At 45.3% G+C, this 11,639-nt stretch overlaps 1 protein-coding gene across 1 annotated transcript in view; it reads left to right on the forward strand.

Moving 5' to 3' along the window:
• TECTA (tectorin alpha) overlaps positions 1-11,639 on the forward strand; it is a 92,117-nt gene that overhangs the window by 27,837 nt on the left and 52,641 nt on the right. The window contains exons 8-10 of the mRNA XM_023208479.2: positions 3,127-3,697; positions 5,598-6,190; positions 7,475-8,048. Coding sequence (XP_023064247.2) covers positions 3,127-3,697; positions 5,598-6,190; positions 7,475-8,048 — 1,738 coding nt within the window. The remainder of the gene's footprint in view (positions 1-3,126; positions 3,698-5,597; positions 6,191-7,474; positions 8,049-11,639) is intronic.

Raw genomic sequence — 11,639 nt, forward strand, 5'->3', positions numbered from 1 at the left:
TATAGAGAGAGAGAGAGAGAGAGAGAGAGAGAGAGCCAAAATAGCCAGGTGTTGTGGCGTGCACCTGTAGTCCCAGCTACTCAGGAGGCTGAGGTGGGAGAATCACTGGAGCCAGGGAGGTTGAGGCTGCAGTGAGCCATGTTTATGCCACTGTACTCCAGCCTGGGAGACAGAGCAAGACCGTGTCTAAAAAAAAAAAAAAAAAAAAAAAAACAAGTGCTAGCAGCTTTGGTAATTGGTAGAGGCTGGAAGAGTTTTGAAGTACATTCTAGCAAAAGCCTACATTGTAGTGAATGGACCATTAAGGGTGATTTTGGTGAGGACCAACTACTAATCCATAGAGACAGAGAGATGCATGCAGCATCTGCCACGGTAAATGTTGGAAGGGATACTCAAACCACCATCTCATCTCCCAGACAACTCAGAAAGTAGCCACAATGATGACAGGTAAGACCCTTGTTTTTCTCATGTGCCAGAAATCAGTGTGGGTCCAGGACACCTTGGAAAGTTTATGTGCACTTAGAGTCAAGCCCACTGAGGGCTGTTCTAAGACAAGTCATTCCATCCCAGCCCATCAGCATGAGTGTCTATAGGTGCTAGGCATGGTAAGTGGTGAAAAAGAAAATTAACTCTCTCTTTGAAGCTTATCAAGCCACTTACTCACCCGTACTGGATGCCTGGGGCTCACTCTTGATTCTTCCCTCATTTCTCATGCCCCATTGCAAAACCACCACATCCAGCTGTGTGTGTTCTATAAGCTCATCCCTCCCTCTCATGTCTGCAGCTAGTTTAGGCTCTTATCCTCATCACCTCCCCGGACTCCTGCAGCAGTTGCCTGTCTGGCTTCTCTGTTTCTAATCTCAGCTTCCTTCAATAAGTTCTTCATGCTAGCCAGAAGGGGCTTTCTAAAACACAAATCTGATGATGTCATTCCCTTGCTTAAGAGCCTTCAGGGGCTCTCCCTACAGAATAGATATCCAAGTTTTGTTTTGTTTTTAACATTGGCTTGAAAGGCCCTCCAAGATCTGTTCTCAGCACAGAAGCCAGAGCGATTCTTTTAAAGCAGAAGTCAGATCATGCCAACCCTTTGCTTTAAACACTCCCCGGGCTGTCCGTCTTGCTCAGAGCCAAAGCCAAAGTCTTTACAATGGCCGACAGGCCCTGCTTGTTCTGGCTGCTCTTCTCACTCTGACGTCATCTGATGCTGCCCTCTCCTGCTGTCTCTCTCCAGCCACACTGTCCCCCACACCCCTTGTAATCCTGGGAGCACCCAGGTATGCTTCCAACCTAGGGCTGCTGTTCCCTCCTCAAGAGCCAGTCTCACCCCAGATAACCACATGGCTTGCTTCCTTATCTCAGATGTCTCCTTCCCAAGGAGGTCTTACCTGACCACCCTATTTAAAATTAGAAACCCTTTTCCTTAGCACTATTTATTTATTTTATTATACTTTATGTTCTAGGGTACATGTGTACAACGTGCAGGTTTGTTACATATGTATACATGTGCCATGTTGGTGTGCTGCACCCATTAACTCGTCATTTATATTAGGTATATCTCCGAATGCTATCCCTCCCCCCTCCCCTCACCCCACAACAGGCCCCAGTGTGTGATGATCCCCTTTCTGTGTCCAAGTGTTCTCATTGTTCAGTTGCCACCTATGAGTGAGAACATGCAGTGTTTGGTTTTCTGTTCTTGCAATAGTTTGCTGAGAATGATGGTTTCTAGCTGCATCCATGTCCCTACAAAGGATACAAACTCATCCTTTTTTATGGCTGCATAGTATTCCATGGTGTATATGTGCCACATTTTCTTAATCCAGTCTGTCACTGATGGACATTTGGGTTGGTTCCAAGTCTTTGCTATTGTGAATAGTGCCGCAATAAACATATATGCCTTAGCACTTTTTTAAAAAGTATTTCCTGCTCTTTATTTTTCTGCATTAACACTCATCTGACATAAACGTTTTACTCATTTATTTTGCTTGTTGTTGGTCTCCCTAGCTAAAATATAAGTTCCATGAGGCAGAGATTTTTGTTCATTTCACTTGCTGCTAATCTCCAACTCTTAGAACAGTGCTAGGTACACAGAAAGGCCTAAATACATACTTGTAGAATGAATGGACCTTGCCTGTACCTCCAGCCTCATTTTCAGCCATTTCTTCCCTCTGTAGTCCAGTAATACCTCAGTGTCTGCCCCCCAACCCCACCCAGCTGTTCCTCACCCTCCTGCGTCTGCTCTCTTGTCTTGGATTTCTCTGCCCTTCCCCGACTCTTCCTTTGGCCACTTCTGTTTATCTTTAAAGACCCAGGTTAGACTTAACTGCTTCTAAAAACTTTACGTGATTCCCCTACGCTGGATTCAACGTTCATTAACTGCTCTCCCATTGTATCCTCTATTGACTCACAGTTATAGAGTGTGCTGTAAGTATCGATGCATGTCCCTCTTCTTCAGCAGACTGAGGGCTCCTTGAGGGGCAGGGGCAATTATGTTTTTTAACCCTTTACATTTCAGTTCCTGACATAGTGCTTGGTACCTAGCAGGTGTTTAAATGTGTTGTTGAATGGTTACATGACATAGTTGTGATACAAGGAAGTTACAGAGTACAACACTTGGAGAATACTACATCAGGACAGGCTCAAAGCTAAATGGTGTCCAACAGTGGACCCAGCACACACTCGAGCTGAGAGTGGGGTCAGGAGGACTAAAGGCAGGAAGGGGGTCCTGGGAAATGCATGACTTAAGCTGAGACTTAAAGAATGGATATTTAGAGGAATGCAGAGGAAAAGGGAGGTGACAGGTCTTTGAAGAAAAGATTTGAAGCTAGCCAAGAGCCAGCCAGGAAAGGTTGACAACCAGACAGTCCCCAGAGGAGTCTGTAGTGGCACTCGGTATGCCACAGCTACCACAGCCCATATACACAGTGCTTGGGCTGGCCCACAAGCAGCTCTCTCCATTTTCCCCCGGGCCTTTGTCTTAACCAGAGGGAAGCCCACTGGAGCCTGGACCATTTAGGTGGCCATTCTTTCTGGAGTATTGAGTTGCTTTGCCTTCCTTTCCTGATCTCTGCTGGAACCCAGTGCCCGGGCGCCTGCTCACCTGCCTTTCACTATTACTGTTGTTGGCAGGTTAATGACCTAGTGACTTCTTTGCCCGTCACCTTAGACTTGGGGACAGTGAAAATCTACCAGAGTGGCATGTCTACTGCCGTGGAAACAGATTTTGGGCTCTTAGTCACTTTTGATGGCCAGCACTACGCCTCCATTTCCATCCCAGGCTCCTATATAAACTCCACCTGTGGACTCTGTGGAAACTATAATAAAAACCCACTGGATGACTTCCTCCGCCCGGATGGCAGGCCGGCCATGTCTGTCCTGGATCTGGGAGAGAGCTGGCGTGTGTACCACGCGGACTGGAAGTGCGACTCCGGCTGCGTGGACAACTGCACCCAATGTGATGCTGCCACTGAAGCCCTCTACTTTGGCTCTGACTACTGCGGCTTCCTCAACAAGACAGATGGGCCCCTGTGGGAGTGTGGCACTGTCGTGGACCCCACTGCTTTTGTGCACAGCTGCGTGTATGACCTGTGCAGTGTGAGAGACAATGGCACGCTCCTCTGCCAAGCCATCCAGGCCTATGCTCTTGTGTGCCAAGCCCTTGGCATTCCAATTGGAGACTGGCGAACCCAGACTGGGTGTGGTAAGCTGGCATCCCATCCCCATGACAGGTCTCTCTTGTGTAGGGGGCAGGGATAGGCTTTGGGGGCTCCTCCAAATGTCCTTGTTAAGACTTGTGACCCAAGAATGAAGGGGAGGTTGAAATTGCACAAATTACAAAGAACGAATTGTGAAAGGATCTTTACTTTTGCCCCCGCCTAATACCACAGCCAGGAAACAAGAACCCATTGATGAACATACCTGGTCTGGAAACATGGAAGGCATGGCAGGAAGTCCTATAGCAGGGGATGTTAGCTCCAGAGTTGAGTGAGGAGGTGGGGTGTCCAGAGGTGGAGGTGGCTACTTTTTAGGCTGTTGAGTTAATGCAGCTGTGGGCCTGGGTCATCAAAACTAGCCCTTGGGAAAGCAGCTCACCTCCCACATGGAACCTGCAGCAATTGTTCCTTGGCACTTTCTTCTCCACTGTTAGACCCTTTAGGGTTTTTGCCCTGCTGCTGCTGCAGATGAGCAGTACAGCATATGAGTAAAGAAGCCCTTTTTCTTAAATGTTAGGAGTGGTTAGGAAAAGCCCCAACTTTGAGGGAAATCCTGGCTCTTTTGAATTACACTTTTGGATTAAGCATTTTGTACCATTTAATTGTCTCATTCTTTTTTCCTTGTATCCCACTTAAATATTTATTTCTTTTTCTAGTTATACACAGTTTAAAAACAAATAGATTTCATTTCCTTCTTAGTCCTTGGTTTTCTCCATATGAGTAAATAGAAAATTGTAATCCATGCATTTGAGAGTACTAGAGAGGTGAGAAGATGTAAAGGTTTCTTTAAGTTCCAAGGCTAGAGGGAGAATTCTTCCTATCAGTAGAAGTTGGAGTCACGTAAACCATCATGTATCAGATTCAATTCTTAAGAGTTTTGGTCAAACTACAATACAAGCAACTATATTCTTGCCATGTGACTGACCAGCCTCTCTTATGACCAGAGCATACATATTTGGATTCAAGTTGAGATTGAATATGGCTTCTCTTTGATCCTTATATAAGCCAAGAGCATCCAAATTATCTAACTCAAATGTTACAATGGCTACAGAGAGATATTTTCTAGTGTCACTACTTTCCCATCCTCTACATTTCTCTTTCTTTTCTCTCTCTTATTCTGGTGCAATGGACTCTATTTAATTCAGAGAGCTAGTTTACTAGGCCCCTGAGCCCCTGCTTGTTGGATTCAACCAGACTCAAACATTTATGTAGGCCCAGATGTTATTAAAGCAAGAACCGAAGATTTCTGAGGCAAGAAGGGCCTTTAGAAGACATCTTGCCTAGTCTCCTGGAGAAATAGCCACACAAATTCTTTGAATTCTTTGGAGGTAGCCAGGGTTCTTTCTTATTTTTAATATCCCAGGGAATTCATCCCCACAATCTTCCTTGGTCACACTTAGGTCTTTTAAGTACCTCCCGGTTACAAATTTCACGTTTTCAAATTACTCCTCTAATGGTTACATTTTTCATTTCTCCTGAAAATTGGATTAATTTCCTTCTAAGAATGGGCCATGCTCTTTAAAATCAGATCAATTTATATGTCCATCAGTGGAAGCTCTTAAAACATCTCGATAGTGTGGATCACCAAATAAAAAACCTATATTGGGTAATCGGTAGTCTAGAAAGGATGGCATCCTGAAAGTTTAATTTTAGTCAAGATGATCAAATTCCAATAGAAGTTCACAGTCCAATCACGCTGCTCAGTAGTTATTAGGAGAGTCATTGAGCTGGGTTTTACAGATACAACCTCAATTCTCTCTTCCCCGAGTGGCCGCTTGACCCTCACTCTAGGAACTAAATGATCCAGGAGGAGCGTTAAGATTCTGGCCAGTTGGCAGTCGGGGTCCATTCACCTTGTTATTGGCTCTCTTCCTTTCCCCGCGTCAGTGTCCACGGTGCAGTGCCCGAGCTTCAGCCACTACTCCGTGTGCACCAGCAGCTGCCCCGACACATGCTCCGACCTGACGGCCTCGCAGAACTGCGCCACGCCGTGCACGGAGGGCTGCGAGTGCAACCAGGGCTTCGTCCTCAGCACCAGCCAGTGCGTCCCGCTACAGAAGTGCGGCTGCGACTTCGATGGCCACTACTACACCATGGGGGAGTTCTTCTGGGCCACGGCCAACTGCACGGTGCAGTGCCTGTGCGAGGAGGGTGGGGACATCTACTGCTTCAACAAGACCTGCAGCAGCGGGGAGATGTGCGCCGTGGAGGACGGCTACCAGGGCTGCTTCCCTAAGCGGGAGACCGTGTGCCTGCTCAGCCAGAACGAGGTGCTGCACACCTTTGATGGCGCCGCCTACACCTTCCCCTCCGAGTTCTCCTACACACTCCTGAAGACCTGCCCTGAGCGCCCAGAGTACTTGGAAATCGACATCAACAAGAAGAAGCCCGATGCAGGACCTGCTTGGCTGCGGGGACTTCGGATCCTGGTGGTCAACCAGGAGGTCAAGATAGGAGGTATTGGGGCTTCGGAAGTCAAGGTAAGGCTCCTTGCTCCTTTGGAGGGGTTCCTGGTACATCTAGCCAGGAGGAGGAGCTCGCCATCCTCTTCAGGCTTGCCTTTCTGCCTCTGCTATGAGTGGATTTTGGGAAGAAGATGGCTGCAAACAGGAGTGTTTTCTAATGATCTGCACCAAATAAGACTTATCAGGTGGAGAAATGGCATGCAGCTGGGAATTAGATTCTCCAATTCCAATTAGATAGAGCAGGACCAGCCCTCCAGAATAGCAAATACTTACAGAACACTTACTATGTGCCAAGCACTATCTAAGCCCCTTATAAGCAGTATCACACTTCATCTTATGATCCTCGTTTTACAGATGGGAAAGCTGAGGAGCAGACAGGCTAAGTAACTTCCACAGGCACACATAACCGTGAAGGGGGATTCACACCCACCTGGCTGGCTCCAGAATCTGTGCTCTTAACCCTTGCACCCTACTAACTCCCCTACCTGTATATGCCAGTCTATGTGGGATGATGTAAGGGGTGACTCCCACCCCTCTGACCTGCTCTGAAAAACCCATCATTAGGCGCCCAGACTCATAGATCATTAGCTCTAGAAGGCATCTTGAGAATTATCGAGTGCAGCTCCTCATTTCACATGAAGATACTAAGAGGGTAAGTGAAGGTCCCACAGCTAATTGTTGCAGAACTGGGATGCAACATGCATTTTATGTCACCTGAAATCTAGTTTGGAAAACAAAAGCCAACACAGTACTGCCCAAGGAGATAATAAAATACACATCCACAAACTGGATTTCCCATTGCCACACTGGCAGAGATTTATTTGTTAATAGACTAGTAGGAAGTAGACAGGTGAATGGACACCTAGATCATTAGAGATATCCTATGTGCCCTGGAGGAGCTGGGACACAGGAAAAGAAAGATTGGAAGAGAAAAGGAGCCAGAAAAGCAGGAAAGGAGGGGAATTGTTTTGAAAGGTACCAAAACAGAGATGTCAGGCAGCAGGAGGGAGCCACGTATCTAAGGCGGTTTTTGCTCACACTTCAGTTTAGTTTGTTATGGGCTAGCTTTGGGTCCAGAACACACATATAAACAGCAAATGGGTCTAATCACGGGAATCCAAAAAGAAATAAATAAAGAAGCCCATAACAAATCGGTTGGTTTCTGTGTGGGTTCCATCAGCTTCTTAACCTCTCTCAAAAGGCTAGCAATAGGGCAGACCATGTCTTTATCCCACAGCCTAGGAAATGGGGAGTCCTCTGTGTGTCCCTGGAATTGATAAGAATGATTTGATTTTTCAGTTGAATGGTCAGGAAGTGGAATTGCCTTTTTTCCATCCTTCTGGGAAGCTGGAAATTTATCGAAACAAAAACAGTACGACAGTGGAGTCGAGGGGCGTGGTGACTGTCCAGTACTCAGACGTAGGTCTGTTGTACATCCGGCTGTCCACCACATACTTCAACTGCACGGGGGGCTTGTGTGGCTTCTTCAACGCCAACGTCAGTGACGAGTTCTGTCTCCCCAATGGCAAGTGCACAGACAACCTGGCAGTGTTCCTGGAAAGCTGGACAACTTTTGAGGAGATCTGCAACGGGGAGTGTGGGGACCTGCTGAAGGCCTGCAACAATGACTCCGAGCTGCTCAAGTTTTATCGAAGCCGCTCCAGGTGCGGCATCATCAACGACCCCTCCAACAGCTCCTTCTTGGAGTGCCATGGGGTGGTGAATGTCACTGCCTACTACCGCACCTGCCTCTTCCGCCTGTGCCAGAGTGGGGGCAATGAGTCGGAGCTCTGTGACTCTGTGGCCCGCTATGCAAGCGCCTGCAAGAATGCCGATGTGGAGGTGGGGCCCTGGCGGACCTATGACTTCTGCCGTAAGTTGGGGTTGGATTCTGGGAGAGGCTTTCTAGGTGGGAAATAGATGCCATATGGGGCCTTACTCAGGACTTCCCTTCCAGGTGGGACTGAGCCCAAGGGCGATGTTAATGACTGTGTATACCTGCCCTAGTCTGATGCATCCTCCCAAAGACTCATCACCCCAAACCAGATAGCTTCTCATCTTTACTTTTGTTCCTAACTGCACAGTACTTCTTCACTGTAGACCAATTAGCCATCCTATTTACATGTGGTTTTATCTAGCAGAGGGTAGAGGCACCATGTCAAAGGACTCTCTAGGTGCCTTCTCCCTTGGCAAAGAAGAGCCGCATTCATTTCGATAGGAAGTGATCGGCTAGGGCGCCTTAAGGGCGTAGAGATTAGCAGGCTCCCCAGGGCAAACCTGACAATGCGTATTAAGAGAGTCCTGTGTTACTGGCTTTTAATTTTGTCCCAAGAGTATTTGACTCCTCTCAACAAGGCAGTGGAAAGTACTAGTAGTAATTAGAATACTTACTGGGAAGGCCTGATATATGGTTATTGGGGAGGCTAGAGGGAGGAGTAACATGGCAAAAGGCAGAGCCCACTCCTGGAACTAGAACTACCTCATCTGGCCTTCAGCACACATCCCTCTCCCACCATGAAGGTGGGCCCCGCACCAAAGCCAAAGCCACCATTAAGATTCCATCCCTGATGGCTGTTTATCTGTCCTCCATTTTTAGTCAGCAAAAGTATTTTTTAATTTGAAATAATTTTAGACTTACAGAAAAGTTGCAGGAATAACACAAAGTCTACCATTCGCTCAGATTCCCTAATCGTTAACATTTTAACACATTTTCTTTCTAATTTTGTCTCTAAAAATATACTCACTCTTTTTCTAAACCACTTGAGAGCAAGTTGCTGTCATTATGCCTGTTTGTACCTAAATATTTCAGTGTGTTTCCTAAGAATAAGAACATTTATATGACCATAACATAATCATTAAAATCAGGATATTGCCATTGATACAATACTATTATGTAATCTGAAGACCATGTTCATATTTTGTTAGTGGTTCCAATAATGTCTTTTATAGCCAAAACAAAAAACAAAAAAACCCTGGAGTCCAATCCACGTTCACATGTTGCATCTTATTATGATGTCTCTATGGGCGCCTTTAATCTGGAGTAGGTCCTCAGTCTTCGACGTTCATCGTCTGAGTGTTTTTGAAGAGTACAGACCAGTTATTTTGCAGACTGTTTCTCAGTTTGAGTTGGCTTATATTTCTTCCTGGTTACATTGAAATTATGCATTTTTGGCAGGAATACCACAAAAGCAATGATGTGTCTTCTCAATGTGTCATATCTGGAGGCCTCTGATGTTGGTTTGTCCCGTTACACTGAGCATGATAGATTCGATCACTTGCTGAAGGTAGTGTCTGTCAGATTTCTCCATTGAAAGTTATTGTTTTTTACCATATAATTAATACATATTTTTCAGGGAGATACTTTAAATTTAGGTAGCTATTCTATTCCTCAAGCTTTCATATGCTAGATTTAGCATCCAGTGATGATTTTTGCCTGAATCATTTGTTATTGTTTGTGAAATGGCTATTTTTTTCTAATTCAATGGCTTCTGCATTTATTAGTTGGCATTCTACTGTAAAGAGGTGTCTTTTTCACCCATTTTTTTAATTTTTGTTTATTTAGATGAGTATGAACTCATAGATTCCTACTTAACTGATTGTATCTGTTATCATAATTTGTTTTTATGCTCAAATTGTTCCATATACGGCCAGTGGGAGTCCCTTCCAGCAGTGGTTTCTGTTGATATTTGCATCATCATTCGTTGCTTTCCACAAGGCACAATGTATTCCGGGCTCGTCTTGCACTTTCTCTGCTCCAGCCTTGGATTAGCCATTTCTCCAAGGATCTTTGGTTCCTTCTAGCAGAGCGCAGTATTGAGGAGATAGGATCTGGGTGTCAGGTGTGCCCACTTCTTCCTAGAATGTCATTGATTCTAGCATTACCTAGTGAAGAGAGCGAGGAAATGCATGTATTGCCTATATACACCCTCCATGCACATTTTTATGTAGCTAGGTATGTCGCTTTCTCTTTTTATCTATCTCTGTCTCTATCTCACCATGAGTTCACACTGAACCTACAATTTCAGCCCAATACCACAGAGTTTTCTAGTTTTCCTTTTTTTTTTTGAGATGGAGTCTCACTCTGTCACCCAGGCTGGAGTGTGGTGGCATGATCTCGGCTCACTGCAACCGCCGCCTCCCAGGTTCAAGGGATTCTCCTGCTTGAGCCTCCCAAGTAGCTGGGATTATAGGCGCCTGCCATTGCACCTGGCTAATTTTTTTTTTTTTTTTTTTTTTTGTATTTTTAGTAGAGATGGGGTTTTACCATCTTGGCCAGGTGGTCTTGAACTCCTGACCTCCTAATCCACCCACCTTTGTCTCCCAAAATGCTGAGATTACAGGCGTGAGCCACCGCACCTGGCCAGTTTTCCATTTTTTAGTTTCTTTTATCTGAGAGTGAGAAACCTGGCCCACTGTATTTCCTCCTAAGTTTGCTTATTTTCTTAGCTTCTTATTTTGAAATAATTTCAAAGTGACGTGAGAGAACACCTGTATACCCATTGCCCAGATTAACCTATTGATAACATTTGTTCATTTGTTTTATCATTCCCTCCCTTTCCCTGTCTCTTCCTTCCTCCCTCCCTGCCCTTCATGTGACAGTGAGTTGCAGACTTCATGCCTCGTTACCTCTAAAACTTCAGTATGTATTTCCTTAGAGTAGGGGCATTTACGTACATAACCACAGTGCCGTTTTCAACCTTAGGAAACTTTACATTGCTACAGTAATTTAACATCCATATTCCAATTTTGTCAGTTGACTGAGCAATGTTCTTTACAGCTCTTTTCGGGTGCCAGGGTGGGGCACTCAGTACAGACCTAGTTTAGAATCACACATTGCATTTCATTGTCATATCTCTTTAGTCTCCTTTAATCTGGAACAATGACTTAGTTTTCTTTGTCTTTTCTGATATGGGCATTTTTGAAGAACACAGCCTCCCTGCTTTTTGAAACAGAATGGCCCTCCATAAACAGAATGACCCTCCATTGGGGTTGATGTTCCATCCTGAGGAGCTTCAGCTGTGCATCTCCACTTAGCCTTCCGGGCAGGTGCCATGTGGTTTTTCTCATGGAATCACAGGACACACAGAAGCACGATCTTGTCCAGCCTCCCCACATTGGTGATGTGCACGTTGATTCCCTGGTCAAGGTGTTGTCAAATGTCTCTGCTGTAGAGTCACTATGAGCTTTCCCTCCCAACCTGTGGGAAGATACTTTAAGACTGTGCAAATATCCTGTCAGTCTGTCTGTCTATCTATCTCTCTATCTATCAGTCATCTTATCAATCTGGACATGGATGCCTGTTTTTTCCAGTGGTCTGTATTTCATCTTCCATGTATTAATTATTTTCGGTGTTAAAATTGCTCTGGATTGGCCTGTAGGAGCTCCTTTAAGCTGGTTCCTGTGTCCCTTTGGCATGCCTCTGTCTTTTTTTTTTTTTTTTTTTTTTTTTTTTTTTTTTTTTTTT

The sequence above is a fragment of the Piliocolobus tephrosceles genome, chromosome 13 (genome assembly GCF_002776525.5).
Source record: "Piliocolobus tephrosceles isolate RC106 chromosome 13, ASM277652v3, whole genome shotgun sequence".
Taxonomy (NCBI): Eukaryota; Metazoa; Chordata; class Mammalia; order Primates; family Cercopithecidae; genus Piliocolobus; species Piliocolobus tephrosceles.